The following is a 14,294-nucleotide window of genomic DNA, read 5'->3' as shown; positions in this document are numbered from 1 at the left end:
CCTTCCTTCCTTCCTTCCTTCCTTCCTTCCTTCCTTCCTTCCTTCCTTCCTTCCTTCCTTCCTTCCCTCCCTCCCTCCCACATATATATGTACATCTGTGTGTGTATATATATTGCTCAATTCTTCTCTTTCCAACAGCAGCTGAATAATGTGTGAATTTGTCTCTGGGAGGCAGGTCACTAAAAGCCTGGGGACTGCATCTTCTGTGACCTCATTTGGGGTTTTAAAGCACAGAGTTATGAGGGAACATTCTGGGACTGACAGGCAATTTCGCAGCCAGGCCTCGGTGGTGGCAGGTTAATCAGGGCCCCCACTTTATTTACACCTTGATCAGCCGGCCTCCAGAGAGAGCAGCCACATTGCCCGGAACTGGGTGCCGTGTCATGGCTCAGATTTAATTGTTGAGGACAGGCGAGCAGGGAGATGTTTTTAGATGCTTAGGACTGTTCTTTTAGGGGAGAGCCCAATCTTAGGGCTGCTAGGTGGCACCATAGTGCACAGAGCGCCAGATCTGGAATCAGGCGAAATCATCTTCCTGAGTTCAAATCTGGCCTTGGGCACATCCTAGCCATGTGACCCTGGACAAGTCATTTCCCCCTTTCTGCCTCAGTTTCCTGATCTGTAAAATGAGTTGGAGAAGGAAATGGCCAACCACTCCAGTATGTTGGCAAAGAAAATCACAAATGAGGTCGCAAAGGGTAGGACGTGACTGAAAACAACTGAACGACAACCAATCTTAGTGACAGCAAGGCTTAGGGGGGTTGTGCTGGACTGGTAACTGGGTGGCTCCTGGGGATGAATCCTGACTCTGACACTTACTAGTTGGGTAAAGATGGGCAAGAGATTGCACCTCTTTGAACCTCAGTTTTCTCATCTGTAAAATGGAGATAGTAATGACTCTGGTACCCATCTCCTGGGGTTATTATGAGGCTCAAATGACCTAACAGATATAAAACAACTAAAAAACATTAAAGTATGATACAAATGTAAATTATTTTTCTTTTTATTTGTAAGCACAGTATGTTATAGTGGCAGCCTTGGTATCAGAGAGGTTTAATCTCACCTTGGACCCCTGCTAGTTTTGGAGTTTTAGAGATGATAATATCTGTAGACCTACAGCTATGGATTCTCATGAGACAAATGAGATAATGTATGCAAAGTGTTCTCAAAGTTTTGGTGCACGAGAGAAAGCAAATTCTATGCTCCTTTGAATCCAGGTCTATATGGCCTCCACGCATTTGCTCAAGCTGTGCCCTATGCCTGAAATGTCCTCCCCTTCCTTTCTTTATCAATTGAATTCCTACTCATATTTTAAAGTCCCACTGATGGGTAGATGGGTAACCCTCGCCTTCCCTGGCATTCCCAGTCGGTAATGACTTCCCTCCTTAGTCCTCACTTAGCACAGCATTTTATAGCTCTCTTTAAGGCACTTATCATGGAATAATATATTAAAGCCACTTGTGGCGGTGTCTCATTCCCCTACCACGCTATCATGTCCAAGGCAGGGATCGTAGCTTTTCTCTAAACTTCACGTCTCCCCCAGGGCCCAACACAATTAGACCTGGTTGCATTTCTTTGCCAGAGCCTGTATGAAACACTGTTTGATGTGTGGTGGCTGCTGTTGTTGGCCTGTGCTAGAAAGCTGCAGGGGGCTCCGTGGAGGAGAGGAAAACACTTTGGACTCTGGGGGTTTGGGGGATCTGGGTTCACATTCCAGCTCTGCCATTTATTAACTATGCTGCAAAATCCCCTTGGGACTCTGGGCAAATCACTTCAACTCTGAGCCACTTTTCTTATCTGTAAAATGGGCATAATAATACCTGTGGCACTCATTTCATATAACAGTCATGATGAGATAATAATATTTAGACTCCAGGCCTCCAGTCTTTTCTCTCCTCATTCATTGTATTCTAAAGTGCCATTTTCTAAGGACTTGGCTAGATGGTTGGGGCTCACATGAGAGAGTGATGTCCACACAGGGCTCTCTGGTTAGAAGGGAGAGAGCCCTACCCCAAGGATCCGGAGATCCGGTTCCTAAATGGGCTTTTGTGGCTGATGGGTCCTTGGGGGAAGAGACTGCCCTTCTCTGGGCCTCAGTTTGGTCATCTGTATTGAAATGAGGATGAAGAACAGAAAATCTGGTCTAAATAGAAAATCTTTCTCAACTCTGATCTTCTCAGTTCTAAGTTCCCTCCCAGCTCTGACATTCCCTGTTCTAAGTTCCCTCCCAGCCCTGATATCCTCTTTTCTGAGGTCCTGAAATTCTATATTCTGAAGTCTCTCCCAGCTATGACATTCCCTGTTCTAACGGTCCTTTTAATTGTTTTAAATTCCAAGCTCCCCTCTGGTTCTGATATGGTAAGTCCTCCAGAAAATCGAACGTTACCCTCTTCCAATCACCGCCCCCTCCACTCCCCATCCCCTTCCTCCCCAAGGATTTCTTGATTTCCTGGGGAAGAGAGATTTACAAAAGATTTACATTTGCTTCTATCTTGGGAAAGAGAGACAGCTGGCTTTGATTTGAGTCAGACAGGAGGAAATCAAGAGCCCCTTCAAGAAGGGACCTGAAGTTTCCTCCCTCCAAGGGCACAGAAGGAGAGCTGGCTTTGGAGTTCAAAGATGTGGGTTTGAATCTTGGTTTTGCTCCCCACCGCCTGAGCAACCTTGGGCAAGGGATTGCTTTTCTAGACTTTAGGTCTCTTTAGTATAAAAGGGGATGATGGGACAACATAGCTTCTGGGTTCCTATGAGTCTAGGACCCCGACTGTGTGCCCTTCAGCAAACTGCTCCTGGCCCTAGCTTCTTTATCTATAAATGAGGGGGTGGGACAGGATTCTAGTCATAATTCTAGTCATAGATCCTTGTTAAGGCTCTATGAATGTATAATGATCTCAGTACTCAATTTCCTTTTCTGTAAAATAAGGGTATTAGAGAAGAATGACCTCTGAATTCCCTTCCAGCTCTAGATATGTGATCTCATGATTTATTCTTCTTTGTCTCAGTTTCCCCTCTGTAAAAATGAGTGGATAAACTCTTGTTTTCTTTCCAATTTAGGATGCTAAACCTTTTCCATTTCTATGTCCAGTCCTGTGCTGGGCACTGTGGAGGATGGAGAAAATGTTTAAGACTCAGTTCTTGCCCTGAAGAAGCTTACGGTCCAGCTGGGGAACCAAGATTATAAATCTAATCCTTTATGGCTCCACTCACCTTCTCTGTAACTTCCAGGTCCCCAAATCCCCTCTCTGGGCACCCCTTCCTTACTCCTGTGGCTACCCCATGAGAATTCGAGCTTCCTGAGAGCAGGGACCATCTTGACTCTTATCTCAATATTTAGCACAGTATTTGATTTTTGTTGTGGTTGAGTCATTTCAGTCACGTCAGACTCTTCATGACTCCCATTTAAGGTTTCCTTGGCAGAGATATTGGAGTGGTTTGCCATTTCCTTCTCCAGCTCTTTTTTTACAGATGAGGAAATGGAGTCCAGCAGGGTTAATTGACTTGCCCAGTCACAGGGCTAGTAAGTATCTTGAACTAAGGTCTTCCTGATTCCAGATCTGGCAGTCTATCCACTGAATCACTTAGCTGCCTCATAGTGTTTGGTATAGCTGCTAAAAAAATCCTTTTTTCCTGGGGGCAGCTGGGTGGCTCAGTGGATTGAGATCCAGGAGATGGGAGGTCCTAGTTTCAAATGTGGCCTCAGACACTTCTTAGCTGTGTGACCCTGGGCAAGTCACTTGACCCCCACTGTTCCATAGAGCCAGTTACCACTCTTCTGCCTTGGAACCAACACATAGTATTGATACTAAGATGGAAGATAAGGGCTTAAAAATGCTTTTCCCTTAATTCATCATATATACTCATCTATCCATTCACTCATCCCTCCATACACAAAGGAGCATCCATTCCACTCCCCCTTTCCCAGTCCTCACTACCACGGACAGCTCCCATAGACCTCCCACACCCATTGGCCTCCACCTGGATATTACTGGCCCACTCACTTTCTCTGTGCAGAAGTCGACACATTTATCCACAGACATGTTCAGCATCGTGGCTGTCACAGGTAAAGCCAAGGAGAGATTGTCGGGCCTGTGGAAGCAGCCTCGGAATATGGCACTGCCATCTGCAAGACCAAAGGGAGAGAGGAACTAATCACCGGGGATTTGGAAAGGAAGGGTGAGTTAATGGGAAAAAAAAATTGTTGGTGCAAGACTTGGCACAGAGAGGTTAACTCCCTTATCCAAAGTCACACAGCAAACCCTTGGTAAAAGCTGAAATGAAAGTGAGGTATCCTTCCTGAAGTCCCAGTTGTACTGTTTTACCATAGAAGCACTGAATACCAGAACCAGAAATTGCCTTTGAATTAAATTCCTCCTACCCCTTCTCATTGGTCGGTCAATAAACATTTATTAAGCACCTACTGTGTGTCAGGTAAAGGTGGAGAAACTGAGGCCCAGAGAAAGCTAATAGCTTATTTAAAGATATCACAAGTCAGTTGCAAAACTGGGGCAAGGACCTAAGAGTCCCAATTCTGATTCATCTGAGTTGATATCTGTATGACTCTTTAGGCTCCCACATTTATTCCTCCTCCTAGCCCTGGGAGGAAGGAAGCACAAACAGGATTCTCTCCATTTCCCCCTCAGAGAGAAGATGGAGCTTTTCCTAGGTACAAAACAGAAGAGTGAGATTTGCTCTAGAACTTAGGGCTACAGGGACATGCGGGGTCCCTGATTAGTGCTGAATCTGACGGAGCCCCGGGATGCTGCCAGACATGGGGGGGAAGCTGGGGGATTTGATGAGCACCTGGAGGTTCTAGTGGCAGCTTTGTGCTCCCCTCCCTGGCAGCTGCAGCTCCCCTTTCATGGAGACAATGCCCACCACTGTCAGCTGTCCAGAGCTCAGCTTCCCAGAGAGAAGGAAACACAGGGGATGAGGATGGAACCCACGGCCTCCTCTGCCAGGGAGTGAGTGAGCTTTGGGCTGTCTGGCCTGTGCTTGGATAGAGGGCAGAGGGAGACAGGCTGAGGTCTGGCTCAAGAACAGAGTCTTGCCTTGTGACTGAGCAAGGCAGCCTTCTTCTCTACAGTTTCTTCAACCATAAACAATGAGATTGGAGCTATCTAAAATCTTAGATTGGACAATTTCTAAGTTCTGCCTTTCTCTGTTCTAAGACCCAGCCCTGGTATCTCCTCTTCTAAGACCCCTACTAGCTCTGACATCTCCTGTTCTAAGCTCCCTCCAAGCCCTGACAGTCCCTGTTCTCAGACACCTCCAAGCTTTGACATGCCCTTCATTCCCAGCTTGGTCAAGCCTTCCACCCCAGAGTTCAAATCTGGCCTCAGATGCTTATGAGCTATGTGACCCTGGGCAAGTCATTTCATCCTCTTTGCCTCAGTTTCCTCATCTGTCAAATGAGCCAGAAAGAGAAATGACAAACCACTCTAGCATCTTTGCCAAGAAAACCCCAAATGGAGTCAGAAAGAGCAGGAAATGACTGAAATGACTGAACAATAACCGATGTGCCAGCTACTGTGTTAAGGTCTAGGGATGGAAGTATAAAAAAGAAAGGCAGCAAGGTGCCATGGGAGTTAAGTGACTTGTAAGAGCCATCCAAGTCCAAAGTGTCAGTCCAGAGTTAGACTGGAGAAGCAAGATGTCAGGCATGTTGGATAGCTCAGGATTCTTCCTCCATTTAGAGTCAACGGCCACTGAGATCCCTTTGGTCTGTCATTTTATGGGTCTCTGACTGCCCGGTCCCATGCTGATATTTCCCAGAAACCCTCTCAAGATGGGGGGATCATGATTGGAGGAGATAAAGTCCCAGTGACCTGGATTCCTTAAATGTCAATACGGCATTTACTGCATGGTGGGGACGATGGCTCTTGAAGCCACTTGGCCCTGGCTATCTGCGAGGTAGAGGGGACCCGCTGCTGCTGCTGCTCTTTGATCTGGGGTGCCTGCTGGGTTGGAGAATGGGAACGGCTGCCATTCACCTGGCAGGACCTGAGAAATGCTATCATCCCATTGTGTTGGGGATTCGCAATGACTGCTCCCATGTCACGGAAGCCCAGCTTCAAGGTGAGCAGGGGAAGAGATCTCTTTGAAAGGAAGACGGCAGCCAGCCCCCTGGGTAATTAGGCTGGGCTCTGCCATGTTAAAGAATACAGTGGGGAATGAACCAGGCCATGGAACTGTGGTTTATTAAAGGTTACCTATAATCAGAGAGGAATTGAATTAGCCCAACGATCCAGAGATAATGGGTAGCCTCTATATTTAGTGACTAGCAAAGGATCCTGCAGCCTGGTGGAATTTTCAACTGTTTCCCAGCTACCCAGCTCTGAAGCCATCCTAGGAATAGGGCAGGGGACTAGAGACTGCTGAATTGTATTGTAGAAGGAAGTCAGGCACTCAGTCAACAAAGCACTGACCATGTGCCAGGCATCGTGCTATAAAGGCTGGGAATACGATGAAAGGAAAAGTTGTCTCTGATCTCAAGGCATTCGAAGTCTCAAAGGGGAGGCAGCATGGAAATGACCAGGCAGTTGCAAGATATATACACTATAAATGGGAGGTAATCTCAGAGGGAAGGGAATGGAGAGGAGAGGGTTGGAGGGACTGGGCAAAAGGCCTTCAGAAGGTAGGACTGGAGCTGGATCTTGAAGGAAGCCAGGGAAGCTTAGAGGTGGAAAGGGAGAGCATTCTGGGCATGGGAAAGTAGATCTTTAAGTCTATCCTTTCCAAGCATCATAGTGAGGCACATTTATAATGAAGCATGAATAGGAGTAAATAGACTACTGGAGTGCTCTATCTGGGTTTGAAGTCTATTCCTGTGACCATGGACAAGTCCCTTGCCCTCTCAGGACCCTGGTTTTCTTCTCTATAAAATGAAGGGTTTGGACTCAATGATCTCTAACATCCCTTCTGTATCTCTAGGTGTTACTATGTCTCCAACATTTATGAACTCTGCAACCATAGACAAGATAATTTTCTTGCTCCGTGCCTCAGTTTTCTCATTTGTAAAACGGATAAGAAGACATGTAATACTTACTTTGTTAGGATTATCAGGAAGCTCATGTGAGATGATGTGAGTTAAATACGTAAGAGTGATTTAGAATTGTCAGCTATTATTCACAATAGGATAGAATGAAATCAGCTGGATGTAATAGTAGATAGAATACTGGACCTAGAGTTCAAATTTGCCCTCAGATACTTCCTAGTTGTCATTTAACTGAGTAAGTCATTTAACCATTGTTTGCCTCAGTTTCCTCAAATGTAAAATTAGAATAGTAATAGCAACTAAGTCCCAAGGCAGTTGTAAGGGTCAAATGACAGAATATTTGCAAATCTTAAAGGTCTATACAAATGCTTACTAATAAATGGATAGACAGCTAGCTTTGGAGTCCGCCCCAGGGCAAATCCTGCTGAGGATATATATCAGTTGTGCGACCCTCCAGGTCACTTTCTAAGACTCTAAGTTAGAGAAATGCATGAGTGAAGAAGGGGATTTCCACACCAGGAGCTTACTGCCAATCAATTCAATAAGCATTTATTAAATTCCTATGGTGTGCCAGACATCATGCAGTCACTGGAATACAAGACAAAAACAGAATAATCTCTGCATTCAAGGAGCTTACATTCTGTAAAGAAGATGAAAGCACAGAGATTGATTCCTGATAAGATTAAAATAAAGCCAGGACAAAAACCTAAAGATTCCAACAAACAAACCCAACTGTGACTCAAGCAAAAGAATATTTTGGCCCAGAAAACTTTTCAAGACTCTAAAGTCACTGGATGAGTTATCAACTGTGGTGATGGACGGAACTTCCTCACTAGGAGTTATATCACTTAAATCACTGGTCCAGATCTCTTTGTCTGTCTGTCTATCTCTCCCTCTTTCTCTCTATCTATGTCCATTCTTCTAAGTCTGTCTGTCCGTCTAACTATACATCTATCTTCCTCCCTCCCACCTTTCTCTCTTTCTTTCTCTTTTACTCTCTCTCTCTCTCTCTCTCTCTCTCTCTCTCTCTCTCTCTCTCTCTCTCTCTCTCGATGAGATAAGACTTTTAGGAAAAAAGCCTGAGCATCTGCAGAAGAGGAGGGAATTGGTCTATGATAAAGATGTGTGTCTCTCTGCTGGGATAAGCCCTCCTCCTTAACATGGGCTTGGTTTCCTGGTTGTGGGATTCTTGACAGTGATACACAGGAGCAGGAGAGTATATGCCTTCTATAGGATTCTCTCCTTTGCATTGATTTTCTAATCATTTCAGGAATAAGGTAGTCATCCAGTGAGGAAAAGAGAGTTCTAGAAAACATTATGACTTTAAGAGATTAGGTAAGAAATTCCATCTGGCTGTCGAACACAGATGAAAACTTTAGACCTTTCTGCCAGGTGACTGAAGTCCTTACAGAACCAGCATTTCTTATACCAAAATGCCCTCAACATAGCACATGTGCATGGATGTGTTCAGCATTTCTCATACCAAATATTTACACCTATGCATGTATGCTTGTTCATGTACAAAGTCAACATTCCCAACACCAAATACCTATAATCATGCACAGGTGTATGGATGTGTTTGGGTACAAAATCAGTACTTTTTACACCAAATACCAACAACTATGCATATGTGTGTATGTACAACATGCTCATGTGTGTATGTGCAACAGCTAAAAGTCACACATTCCAGCTAATGCCAAGATTTCCTGGTTAATCTCAAAATTAACCAATGAATCTGGTTAATGATATCAAATCACAGTCAGCTTCCAGTTAGCCCCACTTAGCTCATGTATAATCCTGCTATTTTTACATCATATGCAGAATAGCCTGGGTTTGAAAGAAGTATCCTGGCCAGATTCTCACCCAGATGTTTGTACAGTAAAATCATTAGCTCAGGCTCCACTACCATAATCACTGATTTTCAGAGTCAGAAGGACATGAGAGAATTTTGATTCCAATCTTGTTGTTTACCTGAAGAGACAAATGAAGTTCAGAGACAGGCCCAAGGTCACATAGATAGTAGTGGAATTGGGGCTTGAACTCAGATCTGAATCCCCTTCTAGTGCTCTTTACAAGTAGTCATTCAGTGAAGAAGCATTTATTAAGTATTTATGTGAAACTATGTTAAATGCTGGATGTGCAAAATAAAGGCAAAAAATAGTGCTATGTCTGTCCTCAAAGAGCTCACACTGGACTGAGAGAACAACATGCAGTAAGTGGATAATCACGTGTGTGTGTGTGTGTGTGTGTGTGTGTGTGTGTGTGTATATATATATATATATATATATATATATATATATATATATATATATATATATAGAGAGAGAGAGAGAGAGAGAGAGAGAGAGAGAGAGAGATGAGAGCTGATAGGTTATCTGAAAGAGAATTATTGNTTAAGTGATTTGCCCAGGGTCATACAGCTAGAATTATGAGGCCAGATTTGAATTCAGGACCTCTTGTCTCTTGGCCTGGCTCTCAATCCATTGAGCCACCTAGCTGTCCCTTGTTCCTGTTCTTCCACTGACGATGACTTTATATTGATGGTTCCGGCTTATGAAGTGGTCCAGATGCAGGAACTGGATTGTCTACAGATGGGCAGATCAGGTCTACCCAAGAGTAGAAAAAAATCTTGAATCAGAGATTTAAAAAATGTAAAAATAATTTAAAAATAGGAAAAATTTACCTGAACAAAAGAATTAAAAGCAAAGGCCCCCAAATTGAAATGAATAAAATAACACTTTTAATGAGTTAAAAAACCATTCAGAACTTAGAATTCAAGAAGGTCAGAGCTGGGAGGGGTCTCAGAACTAACAATGTTACACCTGGGAGGGGTCTTAAAGCATAGAATGTTAAAATTGATCCCTTAAAACAGGAAATCACAGATTATTAAATTAGGAGAGAGTTGAGAATACAGAATATCAGAACCATAAGGACCCTTAGAACAGAGAATGTCAGGGGTGGAAGGAGTCTTAAAGCACAGGCTGTTAAAGTCCATGGATGCCTTAAAACAGAAAATGATAGATTGTCAGAACTAGAAGAGAGTTGAGAACACAGAGTATCAGCCCTGCGAGGATGTTTAGAACAGAGAATGGTAGGGCTTAGAGTGATTTTAGAACATAAAATATCAGAGCTAGAAGAGAACTTAGAACAAAGAATGTCAGAACTAAAAGGGGACTTGGAAGGGGAGATGTCCGAGCTGGGAGGGGTCTTAGAAGCACAGAATATTAGAGTTGATTGATGTCTTTTGATTGATGTCTTAAAAGTGAAAATCACAAATTATCAGAGCTGGGAAAGAGAGTCGAGAACATGAGTATCACACCTGGGAGGGTCCTTAGAATAGAGAATGTTAGGGCTAAGAGAGAACTTAGAACACGAAATATCAGAACTGGGAGGGATCTTAGAACAGAGATTTCAGAACTGAGAAGGACATTCAGAGTTCAAAGCTAGAAATGGATCCAATCCAACAAACTTTTGACATAAAATGGTAGAGGAGGATGAGACCCCAGAACAATAGATGTTAACATTAGGAAAGCCTTAAAGATCATCTGTCTTCTCATTTTACAGAAAAGGAAACAGTTCTACAGAAGAGAGGTGACTTATTCACAATCGCACAGCTAGTGGAGGTCAGAGTGCAAGTCATAACCAGTGTTCATGCCTGTATATTCCATTGGATCCCAGTCCATTCCATCCTCTTGAGCCTTGTGCCAGTCTTGGCTGTCAGACCTCCATCTGAGTACCCACCAAGCTCCCAGAGGGCAGCTTTAGCCATCTGGCACTTCCTCCCTATCCCAGTAGCCCTTCTCACACATTCAATGTGTGGTGCCGGGCAGACAGACTCACGTACATCGCCGGGCAGATTCCTGGGCCAGCTCAAGCCGGTAGATGGAGAGTCGGTTGACGCCACCACATATGTTGTTCTTCTCACCCTTGCACTCCATGTTGCATTCAGCCTGGCTTGCGTTTGCCCCCTGGATCTTGTGGCCACAGAAGCACTCGGCACCAAACTCTAGCCCAGCATACAGGTAACCCCTAGGGAAGGGAACATGGGTGTACTCAGGTGGAGTGGAGAGGCCAACAGCCAGGGCATCCATCACCCCACTGGGGAGATTCTGGATCTTGGTGCCTCATTAAAAAAAAAGAGTAACAATGGAGATTATGAAGTTGGCAATCTCCTTCCCTTTGGGACTCGTTGGGTAATTCCCTGCTCCCATGCAGTTCCACCCCTATCTTCCATGTCAGTCTCTACACTGATCTTTAGGTAGACAATAATAACCCATTGGTGCCATGTTTTTGCTGTTAGAATACCTGAATAAATGAAAATGCATTTATTAAGTGCCTACTGTTCACCAAGCCTTGGGCGACTGGTCCCTGCTCTTAAGGAGAATGCTGATGAGTCTGGCAACTATAATGAAGTTCTGAGCAGCAGAGAAGGCCATGGAGAGGGTCCAGTGAAATGGACCAGTAGTGTGAAAGACCCTAAATTCATATCAATTGATGACTAGTTGAACTGATTGAGGATAACCTTGAAAAAGAGAAGACTTCAAGGGTTTAAAGACTGCCTCGTGGAAGATGGGTTAGCCTGGTTCTCCTTGGCTTCCCAAGATCAGAGAAAACCAAGCAATCAAACAAAAAAAGAATTAAAAAGAAAGACAAAACAGATAAAATAAAAAATACTTTCAGGGGTAGAAATAGCAAAGAGGAAAATCTAGGTTGGAAATGAGGGGAAACCCCCTAATGACTATAACTGTTCCAAAGCAGAACAGGCTTCCTTGAGCAAGGTTCTAGATTCCCCTTCCCTGGAGGTCTTCAAGCAGAGACAATCTGGCTGTATTGGCTATGTTGCATACAGGACTCTGGTTTGGGGGTGAGTTGGACGGCCACTAGAGTTCTTTCAATCTCTAAAATTCTGATTCTGTTATAGTAGACCTAGCACTAGTGCTGGAATCAGAAGACGTGGGTTTGAATTTGGACTACCATTTGCCATTGGTGGGATCATTCTTGGGCAAGTCATTTCTTCATCTACAAAATGCAAATATTAAGGCTAGGTGATTTCTAATGTGTCTCTGGAGATCCAAATACTCTGATCTCTCTTGAGCTGTTTAGACTAAAGAGGGTGATGGAGGGAGGAGGAAATGAAGTGAGAATGATGAGGAGATGAGGCAGTCTCAAACTGAGGAGATAAACAAAAACATGAATAGTACTTGATAGCACTATTGTACATGTTTGAATTCTACTGAACGTTCTTTTCTTTGGGAAATGTTTCCCAGCATTCTCTCCCTAAGAAGTCTGCTTAGTTTAAAGGGTCCCTATTCCTGATAATAATAATAATAATAATAATAATTCTTATTACTATTATTATTGTTATATTAGTGATGTAAAACTTTAAGGTTTGCAAAATGCTCTATAAATATTATCTCAGGATATAAGTAAAATGTAAAAGATGTAAAAATCTTTTTTGAAACTCAGGATATAAAAAAAAAATTACTTATCCCCACAAAAACTCTGGGAGGCAGATGCCATCATTCCTCCCATTTTACTGGAAAGAACTGAGGCTCGGAGAGATGAAACAATTTGCTCAGTCAGTAAGTGTCCGAGGCTGGATTTGAAGGCTTCAGTGCAAGCCTGAGCAGAGAGAATGAGCTAAGAATAAAGCAAAGAATTTCTATTTCAGAGATGGCAAAACTGAGGCCACAAGTGCCTAGTTTGAGAAGACAAATTGAGCCAATTAATTTTCTACCTCTCTCCTTACCCTGCTACAGAAAAATCAGAACTATACTTTGGGGTCTGAATTGTTCAGCTAGAGTACTGGAATCCACAAGAAAACTTTCCAATTCAACTTTGCCTTGCTGTACATCTAGCCTGAGAAATAGCTTGGATCTTCCGTGCTACTCAAAATGTTTGGTATGGGGCAATAGAGACTGTTTTTCCCCCCCATTTTAATTATTATATCTTCAGCACCTAGGACAGTACCTGGCATTAGTAGATCCATACTGACTCTTGTGGATTGATTGATTTGGAGACTGAGGACCTAGGTAGGAATCCTGAAAGTTGCAAACTACCTGTATGATTCTGAGCAAGGACCTCCCCTTGTGGTTGTGAGGAGCTGGTGGCTCAGTGGACAGAGCATTAGGACTAGAGTCAAGAAGATCTAACTTTAAATCCAGTCTGATACAGACTAGCTGTGTGACTCTGGACAAGTCACTTCCCCTTTGTCTGCTTCAGTTTCCTCAACTGAAAATAGCATAATAACAGCAGCTAGTTCAGAGGGTTATTGCAAGGATCAGATGGGATATTTATTAGCACAATGTCTGGCATAAAGTAGATACCTAAATTATGCTTGTTCCCTTTCTCTTCTTTGGAGTCTCAGTTTCCCCTTCTGTAAAGTGAGAGGAAGGGTAAATTAGTTGATCTCTTAGTTTTCTTTCAGCTCTAAATCCTAAAATCCTATGAATTCTGTGAATCTTATGAATTCAGTTCAAAACATCAGTCAATAATTTAAACCAACCCACTTAATTGGATCATAACATTTAGAGCTGACAAGAACCTCAGAGACCAACCAGTCTAAGGATTCTCACTCATTTTTCTTTCCCCTTTGGTGATCAGACTGATGAAGCCTAAGGACCCCTTCTTAGAAGTAGGGTTTTCCATGAATAAAATAAACTACCCAGGATTAAAAAGGAAACCAATTAAACTGAAATAAAAATGTATATTTATTTGTTCCTAACTAACTGCGTTCATGAAACGATTTGAAATCTATCCATGGACCTCAGATTAAGTCCTCAGATTAAATCTGCCTTCCATGTCTTTTTTTTTAAACAGAGGAGGAAACAAAGTAAGGACTTGTCCATGAATCAGAGAGTGGGGCTCCTTGGACCCTCAAATCCAGTGCCCTTTCCATCACACAATCATCCTCTGGGCAGCATGCCAACTGCTTAAGGAGCCATGTGGAAATCATTGAGAGAAGAGTTAAATCTCTTTACCATTCTTCCTCCTCCACCATCATTTCTCCCAGGTTGCTGTGCTGGAATAGCATTAGGGCTCCCTACTTTCTGCAAGCTCTCTTCTGGGCTTCCTCTCCAATGCTACCTGGAAGCTGGCCCCACACTGTGAGTCCGGATCCAGTGATTTACTGGGCTTCAGCTGAAGGAAGCATCACTTCATAAGAAAAAAGGCCTCACAGGTATGATAGATCATAAGGCAAGAGGCAGCCCCATTACTTAAAGGCAGGAAGGATTTTGCTTTTGTTGGAGGTGAATTAGGAAATGATGGAGCCACAGTGGCTCTCCAGGGAGGAAAGCCA

At 43.5% G+C, this 14,294-nt stretch overlaps 1 protein-coding gene across 1 annotated transcript in view; it reads right to left on the bottom strand.

Annotated features, from left to right (window-relative positions):
- The window catches only part of WSCD2 (WSC domain containing 2), a 59,519-nt gene that overhangs the window by 11,050 nt on the left and 34,175 nt on the right, over nt 1-14,294 (bottom strand). Inside the window, exons 3-4 of the mRNA XM_044685456.1 lie at nt 10,839-11,023; nt 3,999-4,120 (exon numbers count right to left, since the gene is read on the bottom strand). Coding sequence (XP_044541391.1) covers nt 3,999-4,120; nt 10,839-11,023 — 307 coding nt within the window. The remainder of the gene's footprint in view (nt 1-3,998; nt 4,121-10,838; nt 11,024-14,294) is intronic.

Source organism: Gracilinanus agilis, chromosome 1, assembly GCF_016433145.1.
Source record: "Gracilinanus agilis isolate LMUSP501 chromosome 1, AgileGrace, whole genome shotgun sequence".
NCBI lineage: Eukaryota > Metazoa > Chordata > Mammalia > Didelphimorphia > Didelphidae > Gracilinanus > Gracilinanus agilis.
Note: the sequence above shows the minus strand (reverse complement) of the source record. Positions and strands in the feature narration are given on the sequence as shown.